Source organism: Pomacea canaliculata, linkage group LG4 (genome assembly GCF_003073045.1).
Source record: "Pomacea canaliculata isolate SZHN2017 linkage group LG4, ASM307304v1, whole genome shotgun sequence".
Taxonomy (NCBI): Eukaryota; Metazoa; Mollusca; class Gastropoda; order Architaenioglossa; family Ampullariidae; genus Pomacea; species Pomacea canaliculata.
Genome location: NC_037593.1, coordinates 22,393,168 through 22,414,353, shown reverse-complemented (window position 1 = coordinate 22,414,353; position 21,186 = coordinate 22,393,168). Strand labels below are relative to the sequence as shown.

The 21,186-nt window shown below is 37.1% G+C and overlaps 2 protein-coding genes across 2 annotated transcripts in view; both read left to right on the top strand.

Moving 5' to 3' along the window:
• The first annotated feature begins 23 nt into the window (after window positions 1-23).
• On the top strand, window positions 24-14,962 carry LOC112562650 (fumarylacetoacetase-like). The gene is made up of 13 exons (XM_025236029.1): window positions 24-346; window positions 1,239-1,349; window positions 2,712-2,833; window positions 4,333-4,382; window positions 5,069-5,159; window positions 5,590-5,687; window positions 6,357-6,509; window positions 7,605-7,735; window positions 8,707-8,782; window positions 10,603-10,649; window positions 11,978-12,079; window positions 12,901-13,018; window positions 13,266-14,962. Exons 1-13 carry the CDS (start codon window positions 266-268, stop codon window positions 13,340-13,342), a joined length of 1,257 nt encoding a protein of 418 aa, XP_025091814.1. The 5' UTR covers window positions 24-265; the 3' UTR covers window positions 13,343-14,962.
• A 2,999-nt stretch (window positions 14,963-17,961) lies between these two features.
• Window positions 17,962-21,186, top strand: part of LOC112562999 (leucine-rich repeat protein SHOC-2-like) — a 33,721-nt gene continuing 30,496 nt past the window's right edge. The window contains exon 1 of the mRNA XM_025236672.1: window positions 17,962-18,333. The gene's annotated coding sequence lies outside the window, so the exon portion shown is untranslated. The remainder of the gene's footprint in view (window positions 18,334-21,186) is intronic.

Here is a 21,186-nt window from a genome sequence, read left to right as displayed (position 1 = left end):
CTTTATTGAAACGAGCGCGTGGTCGGTAGCGAAGAGCTTGTCATAAATAGCTGTGCTCTGCTACAATATAACACACTGAGTTATATAGTTTAAAAAGTACCAGTTAACTCTGCGAATGTACAAACGCCTACTCTAACATTTTCTGAGTTCGAAAGTTACGCTTACACGACATCTTGACCCCGTCATCAAGTCGTTCATTGGAAGCTAGGCAGAGGAGTTGCCAGGTGGTCTGCTTGGATTCTTACCCTTCACATTCTAACCAGAAATGTCTTTTATCAGTACCCCACCAGAATGTCATTTTCCAATTCAAAATCTACCTTATGGAATTTTCTCTACGACAGAAAATGTAAGTTTTATCGAGAATCTTACAATGAACAGATTGTTTTGTGCGTTGACGGCATCAACCAATGAAATTATTCAATTTGAACACACCTCCGTAACGCAATAATTGATACTTTGAGATTTGTATGTTAGTTTGTATCAATAAAAATACTTTCATATATGTGTTGGAAACTTCAGAAACATTTGTCTCGTATAACAGTAGTTTTCACGATGGTCACAAAGTTTTGTGACTAAAACATATGGATTTTCCCGTGTTTCGACGAAAAACCGCATGCTACCTTCACAGGGAACGTACATAGTTGACTTTGTATCTTGTGATAAGATTATTTTAGGTTTTTCTTTTTGCATCTGTTAAAATTAAGACTGACAGGTTAAGACAAATAATAGACATGGACAGAATACAAAGGACGGAAGGAGAAACAACCATACAGTCAAGTAGTAATCGGGAAACAATAATTAAGAATGGAGAGTGTCATATAGTCAATTAATTGATTCATATCTCATCTGTGTTGATTAGTGTAAGAAGTAATTCCTATCGAACGCATATTTTTTTGGTGCTTGTTTAAAGGATTCGATCTTGGGTAGATGGTGGATATGTTTAGCAGCACAATAACTAAAAGTCCTGTGACAATGTGTGGTGGTTCTGGTGACAAATGACAATGACAATTCTTTATTTACGAGAGGTAAAATAAGAAGAAAATGCTTTTTTTCCATTTAGCCCTTGTCATTAACAGGGAAGAGTGACAAGGATAGAGAGTGTATAGTCATTAGAGGGCTGCTTGCCAGTATGCAGAACCATTGGACAAGGGAACAAAAATATGAACAATTAGAGCTTCATTTTAATTTCTTTTATTGTTTTATGGATATTAAACTGATTAAATTTCTGATTTTTTCAGCCAAAGCATCGAATTGGTGTTGCAATAGGTGATCAGATTCTTGATCTGAGTGCAGTGAAGACTTTGTTTAGGGGACCAGCCCTCAGCTGTCATCAACAGGTGTTTGATGAAGTATGTTATTTTGTTCTTAATGACAGTAGAAACCATATCAGTTTTATCTTAATAAACAAAGACACAAAAGACTTAGATGCATGTAAACGTTTGTTATGGAACCATGACATTAGTGCACATGCAAGTTGAAGTAACTAGAACTTATTGTAATATTTTTAATTTATGTAGGTCTTTTTGTTTTGAGGATGGGTACTTTGACAAATAAAAATAATACAAACATAAATGACTATTTTAAACTAAATTTCAGCAAATATATACTAATATATAACAGGCAGGCACAAACTATTTAGCAGTTCACCAATTCAACCCTCAGAACCAGTACCGTCGGAGACATACTGTGGATTCTGATGAGAATCAGAAGTGGCTGAACTACCAGAAAGAAATATCAGCAATGGAAAAAGAAACTAGTTAAAGACATAAACACAAGAGAACACAGAATGGACAAAAGGAGAAAAAGTCAGCGGCAGAAGTGCAAACTGCAAATAGAAAAACACATGCTTAAACATGCATACCCAAAGCTGGACCTTCAAGAAAGCAAGTGGAAACTTTTCATAAGCATACTGCATATTAGCACAGAAGGAAAGGAAATAAAAGTGAAAAACACGTTTTTCATGGCTGGAGCAACAACTGCATAGTGACAAAAAAAGAGAATGTATTAAAGGAAGCTTTGATATCTCAACTATGTTGATGAGGTAGTTTGCAGTAAGGCTGAGCACATTGATTTCTTTCACTGGTGGATTTGGTTGTGCTCCTGGGGTTTGAGCCATATTCAAATACAGGTCTCACATTTTCTGTATAAATGGTCTTCAGGCCAGAAGTTGCTAAGATGTCACAGCAACACATCAGCAGCAAGAAGATTTTTCCTGAATTACTACCAATGTCCAATGTAAAGAAAAAAATTAAAAAACTGATTGAAGAATAAAGTCATTTTGAAAATATTCTTGGTGCAATTATTGACTCCATTTTTTAAAACATTTCACACTCATTTATAATAACAATCATTAAAATGCTCAAGTGTTTTGCATGAAGTAACTAAGCAGCACTGGTTTTATCTAATTTATGAAGATGGTATCCATACACTGTGTGAACTAACAGCTAAGTATTTATGATCCAAATAATAGATACACCATATACACAGTGGATTATAATTTTTGCCATGTAATGGAGGCTTTTATAACCATAGTGGGTATTGAGCTTACAACAATCTATAGTATCAGCTGAAGCTAATGTGTTGTACCTGTGCTTTTTATTTTAAAAAAGAATGTTGAGGTTTGATAATACAGTCATGTGTGTCACATAGCAACATATCTGCTTTCAGTCTGCTAGCAACCTGTGTGTATAACATCAAATTCTTTTATGCAGCCCACTCTTAATGGCTTCATGGCCCTGGGAAGACCAGCCTGGAAAGAAGCACGGGAAACACTTCAACATATTCTGTCTGCTGGAGAGCCTTTGTTGAAAGAGAACCTTGAGCTTAGAGAAAGGTAGTTTTTCACACAGCTGTCACATTTTTTAAGCATACTTATAGGTATTTTGAAAACAAATTACAAAGCAGTAGTGTTTATTGTTCTACAGTTATGAGTACAATTTAACTGCTTGCACATTGCTGTCTTGGAACTTAGCATTTTAAATATACAAGATATTTTAAATATTCTTAAATAAAATGATAAATGCATTAAACTTTTTTTTTTTTTAACAAAAGTGAGTTTCAAATTGTATTTAACGTCATCCTGAAAGTCCCCAGCATGCATTGACAGTATATGAATTTTATATATTTTTATTTTGCAAGGGTATTGGATCTGTTGTATACCTCTAGACTTATCGTAGCTTCACTTCTTTTTTGTTTGTGGTATCATCTAAATATTTGTAGATTACAAAACAACATTGTGACCCCCTCTTAGATAAGTACATTTTTATTGCAATAAACTGATTCTGGGTTGGCTGTTCACATTAATAAAACCATATGGGTCTCTTTTGAGGGCCCTATCTCAGTCCGTCAGGCTATGCCTCCTCCTCTTTCTCCTTCTACAAGCTGTGGTGGCACCCAGTCGTCACAAAAATCTCAAACCACAAGCATCATAGTCAAAGCATCCCTCTTCACCAGTCAAAAACACTGCACGTCAGCAAGCATGCAACACAAAATCACCAAGGAAGAAGAATACCACATCACAGACAAGAATACAAAAACAAAACTAAACTCACTACTCAGCAGAAAACATCTGGGACTACCACAGCAGCACCATCAGTCCCTGTTTCTAACTGTTTTGTTTCTCTTGGCGAGCAGGGGATGGATGTGGATGAGTGACCTTTAGTGCCGCCTTCTCCATCCTTCCTTTTTCTTCTCCCTCTGCTTCTGTGAGGGGCTCTGCATCTTTCCCTCGCAGATAAACTAAATCTACAATCCTTCAGTGTAACTGTCGAGGGATCCGAGCCAACTTTGAAGAACTCCGATACCTGGCATCTATTTTCTCTGCTAATACTCCATCAAACAGATAACTTAAGCTCAAAATAATGCCCAGAGCTGACCATTTTGCACTACTTTTCCATGAACCACGCTGGTTGCCAGTTTGAGCTTGCGTCATCTTCATAGTGCTGTGCTATTGTCACCTTCATTGTCTGGCCCCAGGATGTCATTCTTGAGATGTTGAAGACCATGATGCATGACCAGCCATGTTGGTCAATGTAGTCTCTTCAAGCAGAATCCATATGTGTGGCTCACGTCATGACAAATTTAGGTGCTACATGTACTTCTTTTCATTTTGGCCCCTGTATCTGGAATGCCTTGGCCCTATATCTTCATCTGTGGGCTTTCAAGACTGGCCTTAAGACCTACCTCTTTTGTAAATATTTTTAGTACATAATGGTCTCATCCTTTTCGTATCATCTCTCCTTTTCCCTAACACTTCGTTTTCATAGTGTACTACTATATTTGCTCCTTTGTTCAAGCTCACTGTTATATGGTGAAATGTGCCTGTATTTTCAGAGCATTTGTTCCACAGTCTAAGGCCATCATGCATCTGCCGGCTGATATTGGTAAGCTGGCTTACTTGATATAAACAAGCATAAAGGCAGTGGGAAAATCTATGTTTAACCATTTTATAATACATTTTGAGTGTTGTACATACAGGAGCATTTCTACTTCTTTTGTTAACTGCAAATGTAGACTGAACTGTTTTGGAAGTCAGTGCAATAACACTTCCCCATTGTGACCCCCTTTTATTGATTAAGATTTCATGGTTATATCAACTGGGGAACTTGCCCCTAAACTTTTTAAAATAAGTTTACTTTTTATCCTCATGATATAGCCTTAGTTGTTGGCATGGCATAAAACACAATCAACCAACCTTACCTAGTTAGTTCACCTATAAAGTGTAACAATAGTGCAATAAGTAAGAATGAATGAGCAAAAGCAAAAATGACAAAGAAAAGCATTATAATACAGTTTAAGAACTTTATTTTCAATACTTCGATAAATAAACATGAATTTGTGGATGTTTGAAGTCATGGTTCATGGAATGAAAGCAGACTGACCAATTTCCCTACTAAGACCCCTCTTAGCTACATCCTGGTTTTGATGGATTCTAGCAAGTTTTAATGGGGGAGAAGGGTTACTGTATTTCCTTCTCCATGCTTGCATTTCATAATTCTCCACACAGCACCAGGGTGTGGTAAAGAGAGAGATATTTTAAGAAAAGTTAAAATTTTCCTTTCTTTTTCAGGAGATTATTCAGATTTCTATTCCTCCAAGAATCATGCATACAATGTGGGCTGCATGTTTCGTAGTCCAGACAAAGCCTTGATGCCAAACTGGTAATATATTCTTTGTTAGTAAGATATTCATAGGCCAGAAAATAAGGGCAAATTTACTGTATTCATGAAGCTGAAAGGCTATTTGCTGCCCTGTGATATGTGCTTTACATCACTTTCTTTTACCCCTTCTTTTTATTTTAAGGGACTTATTTTGCAGAATGGTATATACATATACATGACACACAAAAAGATAAAAGAGATGGTATTTAATTTTTTTGAAAACTAAGAATTGCTTGATATTTATCTTTAAACAAATACTGTGATAAAACTGTTGTCAGTTACCCTCTTTGAGACCTTTTGTAATTCCAATAATCTCAGTTTGTTATCAGTATTTGCTTGTGGCATTTAACACCAGTTGAATTTTTATAAGAATTAGGTCCCAAGCCTTACCAGCAAATTATTTGTTAGATCTATGTCTGGGTGTCTACAGGACTCACCTTCCAGTTGGCTATCATGGCAGAGCTTCTTCAATTGTTGTGTCAGGCACACCAATCAGACGACCCAATGGCCAGATGTGCCCAGACGAAAGTGAGTGTGTTCAAGTAGGACTCCAGTTCTTGAGAATTATAGTTATTACTGCTTGTATATATATTTTTATACATGTAAAGCCTATAATTCTCCCTATAAAATTTTCCCGAAGTCAACATTTTTTTTTAGCAGCATTAACACAATTGTAATACACTTCTTAACATTTGCACAAAGAACATTTTTTTCATGTATACATGAACTGGCTGATCTAGTGGTGAGGTTGTAATGTAAATATACATATTTTCCTATCAACAAAGCTTTTCTGCAAACTTGTAGTCTCAATCTGTCTATTCTGCTTTCCTTTTCCATCACGTCTTCTCTCCCATTTTTCTTTTTCTTTGTGGCCTCCTTTAGGCCCCCTGTGTTTGCTATGCAGGGTGACCCATCTCAGAGGAGGATAAGATCCTGGAGGTAGAGGTCTCATAAAACCAACACACCTCTTTGGCCTGGACTTCTCATAGATCTAAACAATGAATGTGACTAAACCGGAAACTTTGTATACACCAAACTTGTTCTAGTAGTTAATCTGAAATGTAACTAAACCGGAAGCTTTGTAATCACCAGCCTTGTTTTAGTAGCTAACTGGAAAAAATTGTCTGCTGACAGTCCAGTAATACAAGTTTGGGGTTTAAATAAGCCAAAAAATGTCATTTCTGTGCATTTTTGCAGGCCAGCCACCTCTGTTTGGTCCATGCAAGTTATTGGACTTTGAACTGGAAATGGCCTTCTTCACTGGGCCAGCCACTAAGCTTGGACAGCCCATTCCTATCAGTGAAGCTGAGAACTACATCTTTGGCATGGTGCTAATGAATGACTGGAGTGGTAAGGGCACCGTTATGGACAGCAAACAGCCTGAATACAAATCACTTCCTTTAAAAAAACAAAACCCAACAGATTCAAATATAAAATTAAACTCAAAGTTACTAGCAAGTAACACAAATTAGTGTTGTTACTGATGTTTTCAAATTTGTTTTGAGGAAGGTGAATGTGGATTAACCACATTTCTAACATTCAGAATCATTGAAAGTTACAGCCAATGGGAGAACTTCTAGCACTTGCAATAAGGGTTAACTGATTTATTAAAGGGGGCTGATCGACAGCAGCCCATAGCTAATTCAACTACAACCCTATGTTGATTCGGCCGCTGCCTATGTCGGTCCAGTGGCACAATGGTTAGTGCCTGTCACCAATGCAGTGAAAATTGGCTGTCCTGGGTTCAGCTCTTGTCTCAGGCACACTATTCTTTTTCTGCATGTGGCATCTGTTTCCGGGGCTGGCTGCCTTGCTGTGATATAGCCTTAGTTGCTGGCTTGGCGTAAAACACCAACCCTTCGACTGTTGCCTATAATTGATTTGACCAAATCATCTGTATGATAATTCAGCCATGAAATTTTTACGTATCCTTTTTTGTCTTTGATTGACCCATTTCGATCTTGCTTGTGTTTGTGTGATTTATATTCATATTGTTTATTTAATGGTTTTATCACTTTGTCATCTGAAAGTCTTCTTATCACTCTTTCAATAAATTTGACAATCTCTCACCATGCGTTGCCTTTGTTGGTGGCACAAAACGCTACATACCAAACAGCCTGGGACATTAGCACCAGCACTCATCCTTAAATTGTTCAGAAGATGAAATGTTTACAAAAATAATATGGAAAGATATGACAATTTTAAAAATTATAAAACAATGTTAAATACAGAGTTGGAGACTTACTCAATTCACAGTGATTATAAAAAATGTACAGAACTAATGCTAATATTTATTTTATATTGCAAAGTATGCAACACATAAGATATTTCTGGTTATCAGCTGTAGCTATAAGACCTTCAGTCACTACCTCTTGACACAACAGCAGTCAGTATTATACATCAGTACCCAGGTGCAGTCTGTTAACGGGATATTTGTTTTGACAGCTAGGGATATACAGAAGTGGGAGTATGTTCCACTTGGCCCATTCCTTGCAAAAAGCTTTGGAACCACTATTTCACCATGGGTAGTGACTATGGATGCTCTTAAACCCTTTATTGTGGCAAATGTTCAGCAGGTGAGCATTTTAAAATTTTGCTGTTTTTTAAATTTTTTGACAAAACAAAGATTTGTGTTTAATATTAATGTTTTAATAATTGTTCATCTGAAATATGATCATGAGAACTTCTTCATCAATTTATGTAATCTTTTGTTCTGTCTGAATAATCATTTGGACTATTTCTGTTTAAGGCACTAATTATTTAACACTTAAAGGGATTGTTGTGTTGAAAGTATATTAAAATGTGTCTATTATGATTGCAATTTAAAAAAAATAAAGCGAACCTTTTAATATTCTAAATTTAATATTTTAATGTTGTGGATTGCTTCTTTGTATGTGCTGGTGTCTTAACATAGGAAACAGTTCTTCTTGAGGGTTGAGCTAATGCAGATAGTAGAATATTCTGTTGTCAGACAGTGCAGTCCATACCGTCTTCAATATTTTCATGCACCAATAACATTGACAAAAACACTGTAATGTAACAGCACAGTCCACCTGGTCATGAACCTGTGACTGAGGCTTCTTTCCATTTACTCAAGATTATTATTAATAGGATAGTGTATGCTAATATATAGAAAATAAATAGCAACACTGTTTACTTGTATAACACCTTTTTCCATCACATGGTTCTTCAATTTTTCCATATATTTTGTGCATCACATTATTAGTAGTATCTGTACTGCCCAGAACTGCTTAGAACACTTCTTGCCACATGTTTTTCTAGACCTGATGTTAACTCGCATGGCATTGGCATTTAGAAAAACAAAGAAGCCATCTTGAATAAAAAACTTTTTATTAATAAGCATCCCAATATGTCCAGGATAACCATACTCATTCTTGCTCTCCGTATACACTTGATTATAGTCTATCTGCTATCACCTTTTAAATATCTTTCTTTATACTTTATGGCAAGCATCAAGTCCTAACCCCATTCAACTCATGACCAAATGTGTTCTGTACTTTATTGTAAGATGAAGATGCTTTTGCAGGATCCCACACCTTTACCATACTTGCAACACAGCGACAACTATAACTTTGACATCAAACTGGAGGTTGCAATCAAATGTACGTCTGCATTATTTGCAATGAATAGCTTTTATTGTTGTTAAAATAACAAATTAATTGATGTTAAATCTTCTTTCTTTGAGACATAAATTATGCAATGTTTTGATCATAATACAGTACAGTATTGCTTTTTAACACTTTGAAATTTCTTCATTGGTGTTAATACCATTTACCCACTGGTAGAACTCTCAGACCCCAGGGTGCAGACCTCAGGTGATATCGTACAACAAAATCTGTGGGGTACAGACCCCTTAATCAGCAAATACCTTCACCTTTGGTTTATTTGGACCCATTTTTAACAAGAAATAATTTCTGAATTTTTGATGCTGACAGTGATTTTGGAGGCAAAATTTATTGCTTTGCCTTTATTCATTCACAAATGGACAATTTACTGTTATTATTATTGATTGGTTGATGTCATCTGTTTTCAAAAAGTGAAAAATAAATGACTGTAATTGCAATTTTTCCCAATCACACATATGCACACTTAGTCTTTTTTGTGCAGGGAACCAAGGAATAAATGCATAATTACACAACAGTCCTTGGCTCACTTGGGGTTCTTAGTTTCCAACCAAATTTTTCTCAACTACATCAATTTTCCAACTCACCCTTACAATCACAGCCTAATATTTTGACATTTTTCTTGGACAGTCCAGTGCAATGGTTAGCACCTATCACCAACATGCAGTAAGGATTGGCTGTCCTGGGTTCAGACCTCGTCTCAGGCTTTCTGTTCTTTCTGCATGTGGCATCTGTTTACAGGGCTGACTGCCTTGCCGTGATATAGCCTTAATTGCTAGCTTGACATAAAACACCAATCCCCCATCTCCTCAATCATAAAGAGGCGAAAAATAAAGGGACTTGGGCATGTCATCTGGTATGATGGTATACCAAAGGTGGCATTGCAGGGCCTTGTCAAGGGCACAAGGCGTAGGGGCGGAGAAAAGATGACTTATGTAATTTGAAAAGGTGGACAGGCTGTTCACTAGGTGAACTGTGTCAGGTGGCGGATGATTGGGGCTGATGGAGGCAGCTCGTTGACAGAAAACTTTATCATGGTTTTGCCTATGATAGGCCAGAGCAGGACCACAGCAGTTTCACAAAACTATGACAGCCTTTCACGGTCCATCTGTAACAGGACTGGCTGCTTTGCCCTGATATAGATACACGCAAAGATTTGGTGACACTGATCACAGCTGTGGTCCCATGGAGCAGGGCTTAAAACTGAATCTCTGTTTACCACTTTTATCAGCTGTACTTTCCCTCTGGGACCGCATCCTAGTACACTGAAGAAAACCATATCCAGATGCATGTTTCAAATCTCAGACTGCTATGAAATTGTTCTATACAGACTCTTACCTAAGAAATGCATTTTGTCATAGGTGAGGGAGGGTGAAAGACAACAAATGATTGAGACTAAGTGTTCAAATACTCTAAAGCACTTGAGGAATTCCATGCAAAGACCTGTGTACTTCTGGCATCTGCACATGCCACTAATTGACCAAGTGGCAATGTTTTCATACCAAAGAAGAAAATTTTTTTAGTTGAAGAGCGACAGTGTTAGTCATGCTCCATAGATGACTATTTCTTCTCAATATAACTAAAAGATTATTGGATTTTATTGGCCATAATTCTTGGTTATGAGACTTTAGGCTGTACATGCCAGTAGAAGATAAAGCTACATGTGGATCTTGTCTTTGAAAAATGTTGGGAATTCACTGTAAAGTTGCATAACACTTCCTGTCTTGGTAACAGATAACACTGACAGACAGTGTCATGACTTGAAACTTGGAGACTTTTTATTCTTTTCTTACATTCAGGTGAGGAACTCCAACAACCAGCAACAGTAGCTAAAAGCAACTTTAAGGTAAGTCTTCAGTTTGAAACCACCAATACTGTGATCCCAACACATTAGTTACAACTACAGCAAAGTAACCACAATTGCAGAAATTATCTCTTACAAGATCATCTTGCAAGCTGCAAAGTTTAAGAGTAACTAGTCACCCAATGCACAGAAGTATGCCAGAGCTTATATAGTTTGAAGAGGAGCAGCTTCCTTAGAAAAGCACAGATTAGAAAGCCAGGATTCAGTGACCAGAAACAACATCCCTTGCATCTTCCCAAAAATGGTATGCAAAAAGAAAAATAATTATCTTGGAATACCTCTACCATATATACCACAAGCTATGGACACAGATCAGCTGAAGAGGCCATTAGAAATGGGTGGAGTCACACTAGCTTAGGGATGAAAAATCACTCTAGAATGCAATCCCAACAGGTAGATATTCCACAAGCTGTAAGGCCAGGACAGATTCATGTGGATTGTAATGCTTGTGATTGTAATGCAATAAGATTCACAACAGTCGTCTTTTCTGATACTGTATCTGTTTAAGCCTTCTCAAATAGCTGTAAAAAGGAACTGAATGCCTTTTCTTCAACCTTGAGCAGCCTGTAACAGTTCACTGCACAAATAGTGGATTCCTTCTTCATTGTCAGTATCTTTGACAATGATGATTGTCAGCATCCCTGACTGATGCTATCAATGGACTGGAGAAGGAGGGAGGAAGTTTGTCCCACAAAACCCCACAAGTCAGCCAAGCACAAGAAAATATGGCTCCAGAATCACTCATCGTCTCATTAACAGCCAAGGTCCACATTACAGTCTAGACAGAGAAGAACAAGAAATTGAGGACATGCAAGACTCAGGCATCATATGTACACCAAGTTTTGTGTTGGAGAGTCCCCATTTTCGCCCCTGCAGCACAGCAATGACAGTGACCCACTTCCTGCAATGACTTTCCAACTCACCAGTATCTAAGAGGATAGATATGGCCAGTTGGTACACCTATGAAGAAAAAGATCCATGGATTACTCAGTGTTTGAACTGCATGGCAGATGTTATCAAGGCCTCTGGCGTTCCTATTCAAATCCAGAGACTTGTCTTTGCATTGTTCTTCATTCTACCTCCCTGTTACTATTTTGTGATTTTGTTCTACGTCTTTGTTACTTTATTGTTAACTTGTTCTACATCTTTGTCACTATTTTGTGATCTTGTTCAGTGCAGTGAGTCCTCCTTTCGCTGAGATATTGCACTTTATAAATTCCCACTTATATTATTATTATATTCCAATTATTTCACCATCATTGATGTTCAACCCAGGTGATAAAAATTTTGGCTGCTGTTTCTGTGTACAGTATATGTATTGGACAATAAAGCAACAGCTGGCACATCATACTGTCTCAGGATGTAACATTAACCCAGGTGACCTTATGGCCTCGGGAACCATAAGTGGCGAGGTACTGGTTTTATTTTCCTTTATGTTTTCATGAATGTTCTTATTGGATGTTCAGCTGAATGTTTTGTGGTCTGTTATTGTTTACCCAGTACACTTCTATTTGTGATATTTGTTTCAGTTCCTTATACAAAATTTCAGGTGAAAAGAGCACCTAATCATAGCACATTATTAGTTATCTTTCATGAATATATGGTCTAGACTCTAGACCACTGACTTGTGGCCTGCTGTTTTTCACTTAATGACCTGTAGAGATTTCATTTTAACATACAGGGAAGGGCAAAAGCTAGAGTCAATAATATATTTATGTATCCTTTCCCTGACCAACCAGGTGTACTAGATGTTGATACCGCATTTATGTGTCTATGTCGACAGCCATTTCCTTGGGAACCCATGCCATGATCATTTTATTTAAAATGTTCATCTTGTCAAGCAAAATCTTCCTGTTTCTGTGTTAAGGAGTGTTCCTCCATTTAGAATTTGTTTACCTAGGGAAAAGTTTGGATTTCATCTCATTTTCTTTATGTTTTGGAGTAAAAATTATTGAATATGACATGCTTGTGTAAACTGTTGTGTTGCTGATGGAGATGCACATATTTATCCTCAACAATGCGAATGTGTAAAGCTCTTTTTTTATGAGACTTTAGTTAAGTAGTGATTATTTTGAGTATGATTACTTATGTATTCAGGCAACTGACATAAAATAGTTTACTAGAAGCAGAACCTGAAAATAGTGATCTGTGTAGGTATCTATAGTTAAGCATCAAGTTTTCTTGAGCCAGCAGCCTATACATTTTAGTTACCTTTGTGTATACATGTATGCAGTCACCTGACTCCTATGGCAGTCTACTGGAACTCTCCTGGAGAGGTACAAAGCCCTTGGACTTGGGCAGCAATGTCACACGAAAATTTCTGCAGGATGGTGATGAAGTCATCCTCACAGGTATTAATCTTCCTTTTAGACATCAAAATCCAAGCTCTTATCATGGAAATGTTGAATGCACTTACAGCCAGGTTTTTGCTTTAATTTGCAATGAGTAATGCTTGTAAATTTTGAAATATCACTGTCTGTGAAATCCTGAAGAGTTTGAATTTGAATATACTATACCATTCATTTTATTTTGTTTAAGCCTTGGTATGTGTGAGAGAGAGAATATAAAATACAGTCATTTTTTTCCGATGATTTTCAGGTTACTGTGAGGGTAATGGGCATCGAGTAGGCTTTGGCACTTGCACAGGAAAGATACTGCCAGCGTTGTCTCCATAATGATTATGTTCCTGCATTTTCTTCAGGCTTTCGTTTATAGCAATGTTCAACATTATACAGAGTATCCTATTTCTGTATTTAATTGGAAATAATTGCCTGAAAATATTTGAGTAAAGAAAAGTAATGGCCATTTTGTGTAAAAATGGTATAATTGGTTGTGATTAATGAAAGATTGTATCACACACTCACAAATATATTTTCTCTTACAATCTATTCCATCCACCCCTTACAGATTCTGAAAGAATTATTACATTTTAGCATTGAAGATTTGCTGTTTTTTAACAAGGCTAAGTTTATTTTTTGTCTAGGCTAATCGCAGATTTGCAGACCTGAACAGCAGTACAATATTGGTCTATTCTATTTTCTATGAATTTGGAGTGGTTAGTACACCAACATGCTTTTTAAAACAAAACATTTACATTTTGTCAAGTCACATAAATGCTTTTTTTCTTTTATTTTGAGCTTCTCCATTTGGCTCTAACCATGATATTTTGAAAGAGTAAAAGATCTGTCACTGAACTGATTCATAACAAAGAAGTACATGTTTTGTTCCTGCATTGTGTATGACTTTGTAAGGTACATATCGTTTTTATCTGTTGAAAATAGTATTTTTGCGGCGGAGAATATGTTATGTGAAGTAACAGTTTGGATATGGAATGACATTTGTCATGGACTGATTGTTTAAACATTTGTGTTTTGTTCTGCCAATGAAATGACTATTATAAAGTATTATAATATATATAGTATAGTATTACAGAGAGAAAATATGTGAATTGAAGGATAGACATGTTGTTCATTGTTTAAAATATTAGTGGTTCATATTTTTCATCATTATTAATGTTTGTTTCACTGTAAAACATCACATTTTTTTTAGAATGCTTTTTTAAAAATCTTGAGTGGAGACTAGCTCATGCTTCTTTTATTTTCTGAAAGTAAGTGGATATTACATGCAAATTGCATCAATTAGAGTGTACATATATGAAGATATATGCATAGCAGTTTCAGATTGTATTTGTACTGGCAAGAATAATCAGTTAATCCTATAACAGCTGAGTACAGAAATGTTCACAGGAGTAAGCTTATTTCAGTGCAAAATATTCACAAAATTCAATTTAATATTACAGCTACATTTACTATTAACATTTGCATGTTAGAATCCTAACCTGGAATAAGGTCAGAATTGTTCTTGTGACTAAAATCCTGTATGTCTCTCAACATCAACATTTACTTGAGGCTGTCCAGTTGATTGCCATTAATGGCCTAAATATTAAGTCAGTGCCTTTTTATGAGTACTTTATCACAAAATACTTGTAACTCAATTACATTCTGAAATTAATTTCAACAAATTAAAAATGATTTTTTTTATTAGTGCAAATGTATGTGATGCATGTGACATTCCAATGACTGGACAGCACAGATGTATGATTGCAGCACCCAGCAAGGAAGATGAAAGTGTTGAACAGTGTTTTAATACTGGGTAGTGGCTGGGGCATACTGTGTGCTGCTGGGTAAACTGGTGTGCTGATCCATATTCATCTAATCTTGCTCAAACTTCTTCTTTATTATACTCTGATTTATACCCTATGGTGTCAGGTTTTACACATAAAAAATTCAACGGTTTTTATTTTTTTCCTGAATTCAAGCTGTGTGTGTGTGTTTTGAAAGGATGGCGGGATTTATGTTTTGGCCTAAACATTAGATAATTACAGTATCAGTAGAGAAAGAGAAATTTTCAAATCCCAAACTGTTATCAACTGGCCTGAACAAGTCTCCTTGAATTTGCTGTTGACCTTAAGGACAGAATGTAAATCAAGAAAAGTAACAAGGTGTAGAGTGGGGAGTGGGCGACAGATGGATGGCTGGCACCTGACACTTATGATCCACATTATACCCAGATTCTTTTAGGTAGAGACAGTATAATTTTAGCACCAGAAATACAACTAATTATTATTTAATCAAACTTGGCAATCTCCACTGGTAATTTGCAAATGCTACAAAATCATATTCCTGCACATGAACAGCATGTAACATCAATTTATGAAATTACTTGAAATTATTTCCTGTATGCATGTGCTGACTTTTTAAATTTGATATAACACTTAAACCTTATTTTTACTGTATTTCTAATATACACTTACGAGATATTCTGATTCAGTTTAGGATTGGTTCTTCTGAAATTCACATATAGATATTCTGCTTTCAACGCCCAGTGCCCCGTATGCATCACTGAAATCGAAAAACACACTTTTTATACCTGTGCACATCCCTGAATGATCTGAGGCTAAATCTTTTCTGATAACCATTGTTTGCAAAACGTTTGGTAGATTCATATCCTACGGACTAAAAGACGACGGTAAATATTGAACAGTTGACAGTATAAATATGTAAGTGCGTTTAAAAATGCTCTTTTCCCGTGTTTCATTCAGCACCATGTTTCGTGCTTCTACTGTAATACTATCCGCGGTAGAATGGCGTGTCTGCCCTGGCATTTCATGGGTCAATAGCATAATAAAGAGTTTGCCTGTCTGAAAAATATATACACATAAGGCACGCATAAGTATGCGACAAGCTAGTTGCCTGAAGTCGATATATAGGTTTCTTTTTTCCCCCCTGGATATACTGTCTTCATATTCAAATTTTTGTTTTGTAGTCAACAAGCACAAATCCATTTGTTTACAATTATCCCTTTTCACTAAATTTGATGAATCGATGTAATCACTTTGATTTGCAACGAGTCGTACCTTCAGACAAAACAGTTCCTCCTCCCCTCAACCCCTACCTGCTCTCGGCAACGGTCCACTGGCGCCGGTCACCGACACAATGACGATCGTGGGTTGTGGTTTCAGATTGTTAATTCTTCGTGGTGTAGCCTACTGCGAACACTAACAACCGACTACTCTTGGCACAAGTGATTAGCACAGCTTCTTAGTATTCCTCGTGCAGTTTTGCTTGTTGTGGCTGTTTTTATTATTATAATTATTAAATGTTTCATCCGTAATAACTCTTGTGTACAATAAGGTTGTAAGTGAATGGAGACAAAAATCCAGTAAGCAGTGCACCCATGATGATGTTATTGTTGGTAAAAGGTAATACTCTAACCTTTCGATCATTTGAGAAATGTGTTAAAGTTTTCTCGGGTCAGGTTTTGTTTCCCTCCTCTCCCTCACCCACCTTCCCCCAACCGCTTATACGTACTCGGGTACCTACTCAACAACTGAGACGACGAAAGAAAGTTGACTGCGTCACGCAGATATCGAATGGGGGTGTCTGTGGCATAGGATGCCAGTCTTCTAACCACTCTACTATCCGATTCCTCTTACGTATCACGTTAACACAAGCGTTTTTAACGCCTGGAGGAAAGCGATAGAAGTCTTCTGGTTGGAGATCGACCCTTGTGTCAAGTGCTACTTGCAGATCATGTAACAAGTGTGTGTCTGTATAGCAACTGATTTACATATTTACAGATGCTTTAGCACGATTGATATGCAGTATTGTTATTAACACAGTCTGTGGCAAGGGCGCCGCCAGTGCTGTCATGCTACCTCCAAATGTCTTTCTCGGAGATTGTTCAAACCGACAATGAATATAAAGACTATGCGTTGGTCCAGTGAACGCACGATTTGTTAATCATTGCATTCAAATTAACAGCTTGCCGCGCGCATGTATGTGATTTAAAGCAGTCATTTCCAAAGCCACAGGTGTCCAACATGATTACAACCTACGGCTGTATATATACCTTTTTTTTTTTAAATTTCAAAAGTCCGTTCTTTTGCACCTCTTTAACATTCTTTGCCAGTACTAATCATTTCTCAGCCCATTTACGTGACACGTGTAAGCCTAATGCCGGCGAGCGCACCTGTGTACACCACACTAAGTATATACTGTGAAGAGGAGACAGTGTATTATGTGTCAAAGTCGTTGATGTCATGCTTCTGAAGGTTGGAAGCTTCTGCAGAGAAAATAGCATGAAATAAAATTCACCACGCAATGACTATTAATGTAACATTCCGCGACACTCAAAATAAGAATGCAGTTAAAAGTGATTATGATGCAAACTTTTGTGAACTGACTACTTCAGATGAACACATAACTTAATGGTAAAGCACAGATGAAAAGAGAGAAGAGAGAGATTCCTTGCTTCAAATCATATCAACGTTCCGTAGAACAAATTGCGTTTATGTGTTCACTCATTTTAAACTCGAGGCAAAACTTGTCTGTACACGCACCCACGAAATATCCAGAGAAACTATATATTGTCCATTTGTGTACCTGAGGCTCGGTGTGTGTAACTATTGCACCAGACCTGAAGCAAAGCAAATAGTTTGGTTACTCCCCATATACAGATCTGAGGCAAACTTTAATTAGTAACGCCAGACATAGCAAACATAATGATAGGACACTACTACACGCGTTTGTTCAGAGGTCTCAGAGCATAGTAACCACGACCCTCGTTACTCCGAGGTGGTCCACATCTATCGCAGTTGAAGCCTTCTTGTTTTCAGCTTTTTGAAACGACACGCAGCGTGGTTTGCAAGCTAAACGACAGCGGTCCATGAGAACAATATAACAGTACCACTAATGTTTACAGTTAAAGCCAAAGCACCGAAACGATTTGTCATGAAGATTGCCAATTTTAACTGATCTGGTTCCAAGGGATCTGGGAATAAGTCTGTGAGAGAAAAGCAGCAATACACGCGTCTTAAAAAAGGTTTCACGTGTTTAAATGGCAAACATCAGAACTAATGGGCAGATGTCCCCTCTCCAGTTTCTCCAAGACATAACTACGACATAACAACTCTTTAGTTCAGGAGAGTAGTTGCAGTACCCAGACACCCATAGCAACGCAGTGACGCCTGGAAGGTCAGTGGCAGAGGCCCTTTTCCAACTTAATTTAAGACGGGTCCTAAGTTGTGGAGTCTTGCTTGAACTCCTCGGTCACGGCACTGCTTCGCCGGAAAACAGCAAAAGTCTAAGGCAGGAATATCTTCCAGGTAAGTTGATCAAATTTATTCTTCTTTTGCGGATCGAGACATTTTTGCACGTTTATTTCGCTGATCTGATAAGCTAGTCTGTTTTCTGTGACGTGTGTGGCGAACACGCGCGCACAAAGGCGTGGGGTAGGGGAGGATAGACAGCTGTCCAGACACTTGTGTCATCTAGATCTAGACCGCAGAAGCTGACATGTCTGTGTTTGATATGAAAAGTTATGTTGGTATTATGACTACAGCGTTAGATTTAGATGTTGCTGGATGCTAATACAAAGCAGTCTGCTAAACTGCTCAACATATAAATTTTAACCACCCAGTTAGCATCTGGTGTATGAAATCAATGTAGTCTGAAAAACCTTTAGTCCGTACGATATCTTTAATTGTGGAGATGGATATTGTATATACTTTCTGTATAGTATGTACAACAATGCATCGTAATTCACAATGCATTCAGAAGAAACACTAGATACAGATAAAGACAGCTTGTTGTCTTTTAGGTCTAGATCTAGTAATTTTCTGATATTGCACTATACTGATTACGCCCTCGCTTGCTTGGTGTGTATAGATGAATGTATTGCTTTCTGGCACCCTGCTGCTCGACATTTGTAGGATTCCACTCATCCCCTCACACAGTCCTAAGTGCTCGTAAGCTTACTTTAAGCTGTGTTTCGCGCTTAGTCACCTTTTGGGGCGTGTAGAGGGCAGTTTTTATAGGGGTTTTATCAACAATTCATTCTATAACTAGAGAGAGAATAAACTCAATCAAAATCAAAGTATTTAACCTTTATTATGCTGCGATGTTGATATCCAATTCATGACGATTCAATAGCTACAGCTACAAGGACTCTATAATTATAAGATTTAACTGTATAATATGTAATGCAGTTGTATACGGAACAGGTCTCATTTGCACTTAATTTCGGTCAGGTGAAAAGTCAATTAGAAATCCTAAAACTGCATGTTGCATAGACTTTCTTTGATGTGAGCTTGTCATGAAATGCACAAAAACATAACTGCAGAAGAACTACAGTTGCTAAAACAGTAACAGTATCTCATGAAATGCAAGCGTTGCTCGGAGAACAATGTGAGCTACTTCGAAAGGGTTATGCTAGGCTGGCGAGACTTGTCCCTACTTTGAGCAGAAATAAGTCTGTGGGGTACCTGAGACCTTTTTACCAGTACACAATAATATGTCAACTTCACGGTACGCTCCATAGAACAATTCATATGAAATGACAGCTAGTCGCTGATCATCTGATATGAAGGTCTTGCCTTCCGCCACTACTCGAGTAATGTGTTGCACATCTAAATAATGTTTTTGAAGCGTGTACATATCTATGGCACATTCTTATTTCTAGGACTCTTAATTGATGAATAGTGTTTGAGTTTTAGTTGGATGAATTTTTAAAAATAACTGGTTAATGCTCAGTGTTAAATACTGTTTCCCTAAATCTTGGTGGACAATCGCCCCCTCCCCAAGAGGTGCATGCCTGCAACCATCACCATTCCCAGAATAAGGTCAACAGTGCATCAAGATTGTGCGTGGATACATTGTCAAGGCTACAGCCAGTAGAAGGACTAAGACCATATGTTAATAAAGCTTATCTTGACAAATATGACTCCACACATTTCAAACTCTCTGGACAGCATGACAGTAAAAGAAGAGATTATTAATGTCTTGTATAGTTAGCATCCAAGATAATTCGCAGTTCTTTATGTTTAAAGAACATTTGCGTGGAATGAATTTTTGTACAGTAATATTGAACTCGAGGCGTCAAGTTTTAATTGTCGTATTAAACAGTGGCTCACATTGTCTTGAGTCGAAACCCTTTCTCGGGTCAAGAAAACATGCAAGCAGTTTACAACAGCTAAGAATTCTTTTCTAAATGCAGCCTGAGTCTTTCAACATGTCATTTATTTCTACCCTTGTCACCAATCATTTGTTTAATCCTGCTGTGTAACATTTACTCTTCAAACTTAATAGTGAAACTCCTCTTTAATGATCTGACACTGTATTGTAACTTTTCTTAAATATAGGTACATGAATGGCTTTAGACTGATCTTCGGGTATATTCCTTTATCAAACAGCGTATTAAACAGTTTTGTCAAACTGCACTGAGATATCTCCAGAGAGTTTCAGCATTTCATTATTTCGTCAATTCCATGAGCTTTACCACATTTCGCTTTTCTAATTGCTTCGCAAACTTCATCGTTAGAAACTGGCTTATTGAAATCTTCACACTTGACATTCCGCTCTATGGCGTCTACAAGGCCGTCTCCACAATTATTGCCTGCTTGGACATTAAAGAGTTTCTGAAAATGATTCAACTACTGTTCATCTGTTACATCCAAACAAACGCAGGCTTTTTATCTGCTAAGAGCTGCCTGATCTGAAAGGATTTCCTGCAATTGCTAAAGGATGCTAGGTGCTTGACTTTTTCCCTTTTATAACTTTCTCATTAACTTCTGTATTCTGTTCTTTCTCATACATTATTAAATCGTCTGTTAAAACTTCTTATTTAAGGTTTGTCTTGTTTTGCTCTTAAGCTAATTCCAGCCATGGAGTATTCGTTGATTCTCCTCCTTTGTACATAACTTTAATGATATATTGTCTATATTTCAAAATATCATTAAATAACTAACATAATATTCAGATCAAAACATAAGTGAGCGTGAGAATATGACCTGAACAAACAGCTGTTCTGCCTTTATTCCGTACCTGTCTACCCTGATTTTTATTTTATTCATTATGAAATAATGAAATTACTGTGTTCCGTGTCATACATGGCGGTAGATGTGACGAATCTACGGTTGGTAATATCTTTAAGGAACGGGTATGACTATAAGGCTACAAGT